The 15,183-nt window shown below is 43.3% G+C and overlaps 1 protein-coding gene across 1 annotated transcript in view; it reads left to right on the plus strand.

Annotated features, from left to right (window-relative positions):
* Positions 1 to 15,183, plus strand: part of LOC110487749 (ecto-NOX disulfide-thiol exchanger 2-like) — a 354,612-nt gene that overhangs the window by 201,444 nt on the left and 137,985 nt on the right. Inside the window, exon 4 of the mRNA XM_036943160.1 lies at positions 3,201 to 3,323. Coding sequence (XP_036799055.1) covers positions 3,221 to 3,323 — 103 coding nt within the window. The 5' untranslated portion in view covers positions 3,201 to 3,220. The remainder of the gene's footprint in view (positions 1 to 3,200; positions 3,324 to 15,183) is intronic.

Raw genomic sequence — 15,183 nt, forward strand, 5'->3', positions numbered from 1 at the left:
CCCATAGGGGAGGGTCTGGGTGGGTGTCTGTCCGCGGTGGCGGCTCTGGCGCGGGACGTTGACCCCACTCCACCATAGTCTTTGTCCGCCTTTTAACCTGCCTCCGTGGCCTCTTTAGAGCGGCGACCCTCGCCGCCAACCTCGGACTGGGGACCCAAGCCACAGGTCCCGAATGGACGGGAGATTCCGGCAGCACCGGACAGACGGGAGATTCCGGCAGCACCGGACAGGCGGGAGACTCCGGCACCTGCGGAGTGAAGGGCGATTCCGGAAGCTCCTGACTGGTGGGCAGCTCTGGCAGCTCAGGACAGACGTGCGACTCTGGCAGCTCAGGACAGACAGGCGGCTCTGGCAGCTCAGGACAGACGGGAGACTCTGGCAGCTCAGGACAGACGGGAGACTCTGTACGGAGGAGACGGAGAGACAGCCTGGTGCGGGGGGCTGCCACCGGAGGCCTGGTGTGTGGAGGAGGCACAGGATAGACCGGACCGTGGAGGAGCACTGGAGGTCTCGAGCACCGAGCCTGCCCAACCCTACCTGGCTGGATGCTCCCCGTAGCCAGGCCAGTGCGGTGAGGTGGAATCGACCGCACTGGGCTGTGCTGGCGAACAGGGGACACCATGCGCAGGGCTGGTGCAATGTACCCCGGCCCGAGGAGACGCACTGGAGACCAGATGTGCTGAGCCGGCTTCATGGCACCTGGACTCGATGCCCACTCTAGCCCGGCCGATATGAGGCGCAGCTATGTAATGCACCGGGCTATGCCTGCGCACCAGGGACACCGTGCGCCTCACAGCATAACACGGTGCCTGCCCGGTCCACCTCTCTCCACGGTAAGCACAGGGAGTTGGTGCAGGTCTCCTACCTGACTTAGCCACACTCCCCGTGTGCCCCCCCCCAATACATTTTTGGGGCTGCCTCTCGTCCCAGCCGCGCTGCCGTGCTGCCTCCTCATATCACCCACCGCCTCTCGGCTTTCGCTGCCTCCAGATCTGCCTTGGGTCGGCGATATTCTCAAGGGCTGTACCCAGGGTCCCTTGCCATCCAAGATCTCCTCCCATGTCCAGGAGTCTGGACACTCACGCCCTGACCATACTAAAACAAAGACAAAACAAAGGAACTAAGGCGAAAACCTGACACAAACACATAGAAATATAACAACATAGAAAAAGGACATAGACTACCCACCCCAACTCACGCCCTGACCAACCTAACACAAATACATAAAAAAGGAACTAAGGTCAGAACGTAACACAGACAGAGATAACATCATTAGTCCTTTATTATACCAGACAGAGATAACATCATTAGTCCTTTATTATACCAGACAGAGGAAACATCATTAGTCCTTTATTATACCAGACAGAGAACATCATTAGTCCTTTATTATACCAGACAGAGGAAACATCATTAGTCCTTTATTATACCAGACAGAGGAAACATCATTAGTCCTTTATTATACCAGACAGAGATAACATGATTAGTCCTTTATTATACCAGACAGAGAGAACGTCATTAGTCCTTTATTATACCAGACAGAGAGAACATCATTAGTCCTTTATTATACCAGACAGAGGAAACATCATTAGTCCTTTATTATACCAGACAGAGAGAACATCATTAGTCCTTTATTATACCAGACAGAGGACATCATTAGTCCTTTATTATACCAGACAGAGAACATCATTAGTCCTTTATTATACCAGACAGAGGAAACATCATTAGTCCTTTATTATACCAGACAGAGGAAACATCATTAGTCCTTTATTATACCAGACAGAGATAACATGATTAGTCCTTTATTATACCAGACAGAGAGAACGTCATTAGTCCTTTATTATACCAGACAGAGAGAACATCATTAGTCCTTTATTATACCAGACAGAGGAAACATCATTAGTCCTTTATTATACCAGACAGAGAGAACATCATTAGTCCTTTATTATACCAGACAGAGGACATCATTAGTCCTTTATTATACCAGACAGAGATAACATGATTAGTCCTTTATTATACCAGACAGAGATCACATCATTAGTCCTTTATTATACCAGACAGAGATAACATCATTAGTCCTTTATTATACCAGACAGAGAGAACATCATTAGTCCTTTATTATACCAGACAGAGATAACATCATTTGTCCTTTATTATACCAGACAGAGGTAACATCATTAGTCCTTTATTATACCAGACAGAGATAACATCATTAGTCCTTTATTATAACAGACAGAGGAAACATCATTATTCCTTTATTATACCAGACCCTCAGCTACCTCGGACCAATCAGTCTGCTGCTCAAGTGATTAGACAGTGCGCGAGCGTGCGCGTGTACACACACGCACGCACACACACACAGCATCAGTGTTAGCAGATGACAGTGACCTTTGAGGTGTGTGAAGTGTTGTTCTCATCATCACCAACGGTTTGTTTTGGCATCATAAGGCAGGAGAGCAGTTCAGTGCCACAGCCAGTCAACACACTTTACCGTCTGTCAGAGGGACAGGTAAAATAAATGAGAGCCAGAAAGCCCATTTACAGTTGTGAAACGGTTTAGATGGGAGGAATAGGCTGGGGTTGAATGTGTGATGCGTTCTTGTTTACTTGGGGTATTTTACTGTAGGGATCTTGGCAGAAAACCAGACTGCTTTCCCTGGGGTTGTGTCTGAATTGATGTGTGTGTCTGTAATATTAGGCCATCGATTTTTTTTCAAGTTTTGAATGCCCGACTGCTTTAGAAATGGCTTTTTGCTCAGTACCAAAGCTAGTAATCTTCTTTTCGTGAGCTTTATTCCCCTAAATTGACCGTGACAAAGAAACATAAACTAGCCCTGCTCTTTTACTGAAGTTTTATTGTGTAGATTCTATCTGAGGAGTGTGTTGTGGTAGTACTGTTGTTCATTCTGAGAGTTTGTAGTGTCGGCCAGGGAAGAGAAGCAGCATCATCAGGAGGCCCTCTCTTACAAGAGGTCAGAGGAAGTTCAGCCAAGAGGGGAATGAATTCTAATAACCTCTGAATAGAATGTAAAAGTTGGTGTCACTGGACAGATGACCTCTCAAAAAAATAGTTACAAGTTCTTTACTGTGTTATAGAAGCTTTTAAATAGGAAATTAGAGGCAATTGAACAAATCATTTGAGACCATATCTGATTGTACCGTATTCTGACTGACTGACTCTCTCTCTCTCTCTCTCTCTGCAGAAGGGATTTGTAACATATCCATGGACATGTCCAACCCCATGTCAGACCCCAACGCCTGGGCCACCGCCATGAACAACCTTGGCATGGCTCCCATGAACATGACAGGACCGCCCCTTATGTCAGGTATGGGTCATTTAATCCTAACCATACCTCTACTGTAGCCCCACCCATCTATTTAAGGATTAACATGAGGCCATTTTTTATTTTACCTTTATTTAACTAGGCAAGTCAGTTAAGAACAAATTCTTATTTACAATGGCGGCCTAAGAACAGTGGTTTAACTGCCTTGTTCAGAGGCAGAACGACAGATTTTTAACTTGTCAGCTCGGGGATTTGATCTAGCATCCTTTTGGTTACTGGCCCAATGCTCTAATCACTACGCTAGAAGTGAAGAAGAAGATAGTGTAGTAAACAACAAAGATTTCATGACTAAAATCTGTTTAAGTTGCAGCCTACAAGAAGGAAAAACTACAGGTAAAAATATATCCTAATATGACTTTGAAAGTGTTCAGATAAAAATGTTATAAATATTTTATAATTTTCACCCAAACACTTGTCTAAATTGATGGGTCATGTGAAAGAAATGTTCTAACCTCCCACTTGATATTCTAGAGAATACAGACCATTTCCAATGCATATTTGGAGTTTTGAATCTGAATCTAGATGTGTATTTTAGACATACAGTACCAGTCAAAAGTTTGGACACACCTACTCATTCAAGGATTTTTCTTTATTTTCACTATTTTCTACATTGTAGAATAATATTGACAAACCATTTTAGTTGGGTTGAGGTTGGGTGATTGTGTAGACCAGGTTATCTAATGCAGCACTCCATCACTCTCCTTCTTGGTCAAATAGCCCTTACACAGCCTGGAGGTGTGTTGGGTCATTTTCCTATTTAAAAAAAAAAGGATTGTCCCATTTAGTGCAAACAAATTGGGATGGCGTATCGCTGCAGAATGCTGTGGTAGCCATGCTGGTTTAAGTGTGCCTTGAATTATAAATAAATCACTGACAGTGTCACCAGCAAAGCACCCCCACACCATCATCCGTTCACCTACTCTGTGTCTCACAAAGACACGGCTGTTGGAACCAAAAAATGTCAAATTTGGACTCATCAGATTAAATGACAGATTTCCACCGGTCTAATGTCCATTGCTCATGTTTCTTGGTCCAAGCAAGTCTCTTCTTATTATTGATGTCCTTTAGTAGGGGTTTCTTTGCAGCAATTTAATCAAGAAGGCTTGATTCACACAGGCTCCTCTAAACAATTGATGTCAATATGTGTCTGTTACTTGAACTCTGTGAATGTCTGAGTGTCCACAGAGTGTATGTGGTTGAGGTAGAGACTAGGGGGAGTGTCTAGAGGGTTTGTGTCTGTGTGGCTGCAGTAGAGACTAGGGGGAGTGTCTGGAGTGTTTGTGTCTGTGTGTCTGCAGTATCCAGTGGATGTTTCTGACTGTAACTGCAGACTAGTTGTTGGATTCTGTACATCCTGCGACTCTTCTCACATTTGCCTACGTCTGCCATTTTCTTTGTCTCTATTAAAATGAACATGCTGCGCTGAGTCAGCCAGATGGACTTATGACTATTATCAGTCTGAGGACCTGAGATCCACACAGCTCAGTTCCAGACAGACAGATGGCAGGATGGCAAAAGCTTTGAAACCCTTAGTTAATCCTATTTTGTGACACGCATACACAACTCAAATAGTAATTCAAATCTGTCATTAACGCCATTTATACTGAACCTCTTGGCTCTATCGTCAGGGAGGGGTTGCCCATAGTCATGTATCATCATCATATGTCACACAGTCAGGTGAACTATAGACACATCATTGGACTGTAGCTGTCAAATCAAATCAAATGTATTTATGTCGCCCTTCTTACATCAGCTGATATCTCAAAGTGCTGTACAGAAACCCAACCTAAAACCCCAAACAGCAAGCAATGCAGGTGTAGAAGCACGGTGGCTAGGAAAAACTCCCTAGAAAGACCAAAACCTAGAAAGAAACCTAGAGAGGAACCAGGCTAAGATGTTCAAATGTTCATAAATGACCAGCATGGTCAAATAATAATAATCACATTAGTTGTCAAGGGTACAGCAAGTCAGCACCTCAGGAGTAAATGTCAGTTGGCTTTTCATAGCCGGTCATTAGTAGTATCTCTACAGCTCCTCCTGTCTCTAGAGAGTTGAGAACAGCAGGTCTAGGACATGTAGCACATCCGGTGAACAGGTCAGGGTTCCACAACCGCAGGCAGAGCAGTTGCAACTGGAGCAGCAGCACGGCCAGGTGGACTGGGGACAGCAAGGAGTCATCATGCCAGGTAGTCCTGAGACATGGTCTTAAGGCTCAGGTCCTCCGAGGGAAAGAAAGAAAGAAAGAAAGAAAGAAATAAAGAAAGAAAGAAAGAAAGAAAGAAAGAAAGAAAGAAAGAATTAGAGAGAGCATACTTAAACTCTCACAGGACACCGGATAAGACAGGAGAAGTACTCCAGATATAACAAACTGACCCTAGCCATAGGCTGTTTGCCCAGTGGCAGAGCCCACAGATTTGTCATCATCACAAGTTACTCAGTCAGATGAAATTACAGTGGCAGAGCCAACAGATATGTTATCATCATGAGTCATTCAGTCAGGTGAAATTACAGTGGCTGAGCCAACAGATATGTTATCATCATGAGTCACTCAGTCAGATGAAATTACAGTGGCAGAGCCAACAGATATGTTATCATGAGTCACTCGGTCAGATGAAATTACAGTGGCAGAGCCAACAGATATGTTATCATCATGAGTCACTCAGTCAGGTGAAATTACAGTGGCAGAGTCAACAGATTAGTTATCATGAGTCACTCAGTCAGATAAAATTACAGTGGCAGAGCCAACAGATATGTTATCATCATGAGTCACTCAGTCAGGTGAAATTTCAGTGGCAGAGCCAACAGATATGTTGTCATGAGTCACTCAGTCAGGTGAAATTACAGTGGCAGAGTCAACAGATTAGTTATCATGAGTCACTCAGTCAGATAAAATTACAGTGGCAGAGCCAACAGATATGTTATCATCATGAGTCACTCAGTCAGATGAAATTACAGTGGCAGAGCCAACAGATTAGTTATCATGAGTCACTCAGTCAGATGAAATTACAGTGGCAGAGCCAACAGATATGTTATCATGAGTCATTCAGTCAGATGAAATTACAGTGGCAGAGCCAACAGATATGTTATCATCATGAGTCACTCAGTCAGATGAAATTACAGTGGCAGAGCCAACAGATATGTTATCATCATGAGTCACTCAGTCAGATGAAATTACAGTGGCAGAGCCAACAGATATGTTATCATGAGTCACTCAGTCAGGTGAAATTACAGTGGCAGAGCCAACAGATATGTTATCATCATGAGTCACTCAGTCAGGTGAAATTACAGTGGCAGAGCCAACAGATATGTTATCATCATGAGTCACTCAGTCAGGTGAAATTACAGTGGCAGAGCCAACAGATATGTTATCATCATGAGTCATTCAGTCAGGTGAAATTACAGTGGCAGAGCCAACAGATATGTTATCATCATGAGTCACTCAGTCAGGTGAAATTACAGTGGCAGAGTCAACAGATATGTTATCATCATGAGTCACTCAGTCAGATGAAATTACAGTGGCAGAGCCAACAGATATGTTATCATGAGTCACTCAGTCAGGTGAACCATAGAGACGTGTCATTAACGCGTCCTTGGGAGACAGGAGTGAGAGAAAGCAGAGCTCCTTCTAGAATGATAATGTACCATCGATGTTTGTTTAATGGTTTGGAACTGAGAGTTTGAGATGAATGAAACGCAATAAGGAGCTCCGCTTCTGGTGTTTATTATTTGTTCAATATCAATAGAAGCCCTGCAGGGCATTTATCACTTTAACATTACGTTTTGACTTCATCATTTCACTCCTCTGGCTGTGAGGATTTATGCAGTCATGTGTCGTTCCTCTCTTCGTACTAGAATGTCTTGTTTCCCTTTTTCTAAACCACCACCTTCAGCTTCTTTAAAAGCACATTCATATCAACAGAGCTCCAGAATTCTAGGCCTCACAGTAATCCACTAGGACTCCATATTTCAAATAAAGTGGGCTTCGAGGATGCTATTCTACCTACTGGCTTTTTCCTGTTCAATTTCATTTGTACAATTTACTGAGCTGCTGCCAGACTTAGCAGACTCTCTTTGCTACACTGCTGTGCTGTGCAAGAGAAAATGATGCACTTTGTTGAGCCAGTTATAATTGTAGAGCTGTGTTAGTGCGATGGAGAGGAACACTGGTGTGTGTGAGTGTGTGTGTTGCAGTCAGATGGGTAGTAGTGTGGCACTGGGTGGGGTCCACAGATGATGCAATCGTCATCACACTGCGCACTGCCCTACACCACCTGGACAAGAGGAATACCTATTTAAGAATGCTGTTCATTGAATACAGCTCATCATTCAACACCATAGTACCCTCCAAGCTCATCATTAAGCTTGAGGCACTGGGTCTCAACCCTGCCCTGTGCAATTGGGTCCTGGTCTTCCTGACTGGCCGGTCCCAGGTGGTGAAAGTAGGAAACAACATCTCCACTTCGCTGATCCTCAAATCTGGGGCCCCACAATGGTGCATGCTCAGGGCCCTCCTGTACTCCCTGTTCACCCACGACTGCGTGGCCATGCACGCCTCCAACTCATCAAGTTTCAGACGACACAACAGTAGTAGGCTTGATTACCAACAACGACGAGATGGCCTATAGGGAGGAGGTGAGGGCACTCGGAGTGTGGTGTCAGCAAAACAAAGGAAATGATATTGGACTTCAGGAAACAGCAGAGGGAGCACCCCCCTATCCACATCGAAGGGACAGCAGTGGAGAAGGTGGAAAGTTTTAAGTTCCTCGGCGTACACATCATGGAAATTATCCACCCACACAGACAGTGTGGTGAAGAAGATGCAACAGGAGGCTGAAGAAATTTGGCTTGTCATCTAAGACCCTCACAAACTTTTATTGATACACAATTGAGAGCATCCTGTCAGGCTGCATCACCGCCTGGAATGGCAACTGCACCGCCCATAACCGCAGAGCTCTCCAGAGGGTGGTGCGGTCTGCACAACGCATCCTCGGGGGAAAACTACCTGCCCTCCAGGACACCTACAGTACCCGATGTCAGAGTAAGGCCAAAAAGATCATCAAGAACAACAGCCACCTGAGCCACTGCCTGTTCATCCCGCTACCATCCAGAAGGCGAGGTCAGTAGAGGTGCATCAAAAACTGATAAATAGCTTCTATCTCAAGGCCATCAGATAGGTAAACAGCCATCATTATCACTGTGAGGCTGCTACCTACAAACAGACTGTACATCTTTGGCCATTTTAATAAATGGATCACTAGTCACTTTAATAATGTTTACATAGCTTGCATTACTCATCGCATATGTACACTACCGTTCAAAAGCTTGGGGTCACATAGAAATGTCCTTGTTTTTTAAAGAGCAGCACATTTTTGTCCATTAAAATAACATCAAACTGATCAGAAATACAGTGTAGACATTATTAATGTTGTAAATGACTATTGTAGCTGGAAATGGCAGATTTTTTAAATGGAATATTTACATAGGCGTACAGAGGCCCCATTATCAGCAGTCATCACTTCTGTGTTCCAATGGCACGTTGTGTTAGCTAATCGAAATGTATCATTTTAAAAGGCTAATTGATCATTAGAAAACCCATTTTAGAAAACCCATTTTGCAATTAGTTTTGCACATTATGTTAGCATGGCCTTCTAGGCAGAGTTCCTCTGTCTGTGTTCTTTTTCCCATCTTAATCTTTTATTTTTATTGGTCAGTCTGAGATATGGCTTTTTTTTTGCAACTCTGCCTAGAAGACCATCCCAGATTCGCCTCTTCACTGTTGACGTTGAAACTGGTGTTTTTTTGCGGGTACTATTTAATGAACTTGCCAGTTGAGGACTTGTGAGGCGTCTTTTTCTCAATTTTGACACTCTAATATACTTGTCCTCTTGCTCAGTTGTGCACTTGGGCCTCCCACTCCTCTTTCTATTCTGGTTAGAGCCAGTTTGCGCAGTTCTGTGATGGGAGTAGTACACAGCGTTGTACGAGATTTTCAGTTTCTTGGCAATTTCTCGCATGGAATAGCAATAGCCTTCATTTCTCAGAACAAGAGTATACTGATACGTTTCAGAAGAAAGTTATTTGTTTCTGGCCATTTTGAGCCTGTAATCAAACCCACAAACGCTGATGCTCCAGATACTCAAGTAGTCTAAAGAAGTTTTATTAGCCACTTTAATTAGCGCAACAGTTTTCAATTGTGCTAACATAATTTCAAAATAGTTTTCTAATGATCAATTAGCCTTTTAAAATTATAGACTTGGATTAGCTAACACAACTTGTCATTGGAACACATGACGATTGCTGATTGTCACGTTCGTCATAATGAGTGGACCAAGATGCAACGTGGTATGTTTCCATCCTTTTATTTAGAAGAGAAACTTAAAGCACAAAAACAATAAAGCGAATAAACGAACCATGAAGCTACTTGCAGTGCAGAAAGCAACTACAAACAAACATAGTCAAGATCCCACAAATCACAATGGGGAAAATGGCTACCTAAATATGATCCCCAATCAGAGACAACGATAAACAGCTGTCTCTGATTGGGAACCATACCATACCAGGTCACTATCACTATCACGCCCCAACCAACATAGAGAATAAACAGCTCTCTATGGTCAGGGCATGACACTGATAATGGGCCTCTGTACCCCTATGTAGATATTCCATAAAAAAAAATATTTAACAAATCGGCCGTTTCCAGCTACAATAGTCATTTACAACATTTAACAACGTCTACACTCTATTTCTGATCAATTTTATGTTAATCAAATTTTTGGTAAATTAAAATTTCTTTCAAAAACAAGGACATTTTTAAGTGACCCCAAACTTTGAATGGTAGTGTATGTATATATTCTTATTCCATTCCTTTACTTAGATTTGTGTGTGTTAGGTTGGTGTTATGGACTTGTTAGATTACTTATCAGATATTGCTGCCATGTCGGAACTAGAAGCACAAGCATTTCGCTATACTCACAATAACCATGTGTATGTGATCAATAAAATGTGATTTGATTTGATTTAATGCAGGGGGGTGTTGGACAGCTGTGGTCGCCCACTACAATCACCTGGAGCTACACCTCCTCCATCTATACTTCTCTACTTCTCTCTCATCCCTTTCTTTCTGTCTCTCTCTGTCTCTCTCTGTCTTTCTCTCTGAAGCCCAAATTATCCAACAGCTTCATTACTGTCATCTCTATACTGAGTCAGCACTCTGCTCCACTGCTATAAAAGTCACAACTAAAGTAGGACAAACATTGCTTCCCCACACTGCTTAATTATACATATGTTTATACATTATACATTATTTCAACATCCTGTTTTCACACACAAACACACGCACACGCGCACAGGACAGCACAGCACAGCACTGCACACCACTTCACAGCACACACACACACACAAAGCCTTTGTTATTAGATCGGCTTGTACCTTTGAACTAATCCACCTGGATTTTCTACTGATTCTCCATGTGAGGGATTGAACTTCATCCTCTCCTCTGTTGTTTTTCTTCTGATGGAGCTCTCTCTCTTTCTCTCTGTCTCTCTCTGTCTCTCTCTCTGTCTCTCTCTCTGTCTCTCTCTCTGTCTCCTTGTCTCTCTCTCTCTCTGTTCTTCTTGCAGTCAAACTAACTTTCCCTGCCAAAGAACACAGCTCTGTCAGAACATTAAAATGCACACTGCCTTACCCATTGAGTAGAGCTGGTTTACATATAACTATCTCTTGCTTTCATATTGTTTTAGCTTGTATTATATACCAGTGCCTCATATTCTTATTACATAGAGGTTGTATAGTTTACCACAGTGTAAGAGATGCAATCAACGATGTTGGCTTTCTTCGCTTTGATTCCACATCTCCTCTCAATGACCCAGAAAGAAAGAGACAAGCGTTACATTACAGTAGCATTTGTAGGAAGTCTCCTGTGTTTGCTCTCTCTCTCACTTTCTCTCTCGTAGGCACCTCCCCAGTAACCATTTATTATCCAAGACATTTGACACATTAATCAGCAGTCTTGATTAGATTTATTGCCTCTGTGGTACGAAACACCACCTGCCACCAAGTCATTGCATCGCCAGTCTGTCTAGAGCCAAGTAGCTACAGGGAGATGAGGCTCAGTCAACGTAAAGAAATAAAATGCTGTGGAGACGGACAGGGTCTAAAGAGGCACAGACGTCTTTTCCACTTTGGTTCAACGTAATTTCATTGAAATGATGTGGAAACAACGTTGATTTAACCAGTGTGTTCCCAGTGGGTTGTTTTGTGAAGACAGGGTACAGTATTTCACTATGGGGACATGGGACTGAAAATACTTCACCATGGGGACATGGTACTGTCGAGTCTTCACTATGGGGACATGGTACTATAGAGACTTCACCATGGGGACATGGTACTGTAGAGTCTTCACTATGGGGACATGGTACTGTAGAGTCTTCACTATGGGGACATGGTACTATAGAGACTTCAATATGGGGACATGGTACTGTAGAGTCTTCACTATGGGGACATGGTACTGTAGAGTCTTCACTATGGGGACATGGTACTTCAGAGAATTCACTATGGGGACATGGTACTACAGAGACTTCACTATGGGGACATGGTACTGTAGAGACTTCACTATGGGGACATGGTACTGTAGAGACTTCACTATGGGGACATGGTACTGTAAAGACTTCACTATGGGGACATGGTACTGTAAAGACTTCACTATGGGGACATGGTACTGTAGAGACTTCACAATGGAGACATGGTACTGTAGAGACTTCACTATGGAGACATGGTACTGTAGAGACTTCACTATGGGGACAGGTTGTCTTGTGGGGACAATGTACTGTAGAGACTCCACCATGGGAACATACGACTGTAGAGACTTCACTATGGGGACATGATGTCTTGTGGGGACATGGTACTGTAGAGACTTCACAATGGGGACATCATACTGTAGAGACTTTACTATGGGGACATGGAACTGTAGAGACTTCACTATGGGGACATGGAACTGTAGAGACTTCACTATGGGGACATGGAACTGTAGAGACTTCACTATGGGGACATGGAACTGTAGAGACTTCACTATGGGGACATGGTACTGTGGAGACTTCACTGTAGGGGCATGGTACTGTAGAGACTTCACTATGGGGACATGGTACTGTAAAGACTTCACTATGGGGACAGGTTGTCTTGTGGGGACAATGTACTGTAGAGACTTCACTATGGGGACATGGTACTGTAGAGACTTCACTATGGGGACATGGTACTGTAGAGACTTCACTATGGGGACAGGTTGCCTTGTGGGGACAATGTACTGTAGAGACTCCACCATGGGAACATACGACTGTGGATACTTCACTATGGGGACAGGTTGTCTTGTGGGGACAATGTACTGTAGAGACTCCACCATGGGAACATACGACTGTAGAGACTTCACTATGGGGACATGATGTCTTGTGGGGACAATGTACTGTAGAGACTCCACCATGGGAACATACGAATGTAGAGACTTCACTATGGGGACATGATGTCTTGTGGGGACAATGTACTGTAGAGACTCCACCATGGGAACATACGACTGTAGAGACTTCACTATGGGGACATGATGTCTTGTGGGGACATGGTACTGTAGAGACTCTACTATGGGGACATGGAACTGTAGAGACTTCACTATGGGGACATGGAACTGTGGAGACTTCACTGTATGGACATGGTACTGTAGAGTCTCTACTATGGGGACATGGAACTTTAGAGAGTCCACTATGGGGACATGGTACTGTAGAGACTTCACTATGGGGACATGGCACTCACAGGAGAGATAAGCTTTATGGGGACAAGGCTTCCTTGGAATCCCCACTAGAAACTTGTCATCTCCTTCACGGGATTAAAGATATGCATAGCCCTGCTTCACATGGTTAAACTTCTGCATAGCCCTGCTTCATAGGGTGGAGTGGTGGCAACTCACCCAGCTGTTACTTGAGTTATGACATCAGACATTACAGGACATCTACAGTCAATACTGCTTAGTTGTCTTAGATTCCAACTGCTGCCTGTTGGCAGCCTGGAGCCCCAGTGGGACTACAACAGTGGCCATAGGGCCCATTGAGCTGCATATGGTTATTCAGTAGGGCTGTAGAGGGATGACTGTATTGACCATAAGGCTATAGATCAGGGTTACCCCACTGTCGGCCTGTGTGTGGTTTATTAACTTTTAAAAAATTATAATTGTTGGACATGCACTGCATGCACAATTATTAGGCAAGTGAGTATTCTGATCTTATCATTATTTCTATGCACATTTTTTCCAACTCCAAACCATATAAACTTGAATGCTTATTGGACGTAATCATTTTCTGATTATATGTATATTTGTAATGAGGGAGGGTGTGGTGAGTGAATAACACCTTATGTCAAGGTGTGCATAATTATTAGGCAGCTTCATTATATCAGGTAAAATGGGACAAAAAAGAGATTTAACTGACACTGAAAAGTAAAAAAATGGTCAAATGCCTTTCAGACGGATGCAACACTGTTGAAATAACTGTTGAGGCGTAACCACCTGACAATCAAATATTTTGTTGCGAATAGTCAACTAAAATCAAATCAAAGTTTATTTGTCACGTGCGCCGAATACAACAGGTTGTAGTAGACCTTACACTGAAATGCTTACTTACAGGCTCTAACCAATAGTGTAAAAAAAGGTATTCGGTGAACAATAGGTAAGTAAAGAAATAAAACAACAGTAAAAAGACAGGCTATATACAGTAGAGGAGGCTATAAAAGTAGCGAGGCTACATACATATATCGGTTAGTCAGGCTGATTGAGGTAGTATGTACATGTAGATATGGTTAAATTGACTATGCGTATATGATGAACAGAGAGTAGCAATAACGTAAAAGAGGGGTTGGTGGGTGAGACACAATGAAGATAGCCCGGTTAGCCAATGTGCGGAACACTGGTTGGTCGGCCCAATTGAGGTAGTATGTACATGAATGTATAGTTAAAGTGACTATGTACAGTGCCTTGCGAAAGTATTCGGCCCCCTTGAACTTTGCGACCTTTTGCCACATTTCAGGCTTCAAACATAAAGATATAAAACTGTATTTTTGTGTGAAGAATCAACAACAAGTGGGACACAATCATGAAGTGGAACGACATCTATTGGATATTTCAAACTTTTTTAACAAATCAAAAACTGAAAAATTGGGCGTGCAAAATTATTCAGCCCCCTTAAGTTAATACTTTGTAGCGCCACCTTTTGCTGTGATTACAGCTGTAAGTCGCTTGGGGTATGTCTCTATCAGTTATGCACATCGAGAGACTGACATTTTTTCCCATTCCTCCTTGCAAAACAGTTCGAGCTCAGTGAGGTTGGATGGAGAGCATTTGTGAACAGCAGTTTTCAGTTCTTTCCACAGATTCTCGATTGGATTCAGGTCTGGACTTTGACTTGGCCATTCTAACACCTGGATATGTTTATTTGTGAACCATTCCATTGTAGATTTTGCTTTATGTTTTGGATCATTGTCTTCTTGGAAGACAAATCTCCGTCCCAGTCTCAGGTCTTTTGCAGACTCCATCAGGTTTTCTTCCAGAATGGTCCTGTATTTGGCTCCATCCATCTTTCCATCAATTTTAACCATCTTCCCTGTCCCTGCTGAAGAAAAGCAGGCCCAAACCATGATGCTGCCACCACCATGTTTGACAGTGGGGATGGTGTGTTCAGCAGTGTTGCTTTTACGCCAAACATAACGTTTTGCATTGTTGCCAAAAAGTTCAATTTTGGTTTCATCTGACCAGAGCACCTTCTTCCACATGTTTGGTGTGTCTCCCAGGTGGCTTGTGGCAAACTTTAAA

This window comes from Oncorhynchus mykiss, chromosome 14 (assembly GCF_013265735.2).
Source record: "Oncorhynchus mykiss isolate Arlee chromosome 14, USDA_OmykA_1.1, whole genome shotgun sequence".
Classification (NCBI taxonomy): Eukaryota; Metazoa; Chordata; class Actinopteri; order Salmoniformes; family Salmonidae; genus Oncorhynchus; species Oncorhynchus mykiss.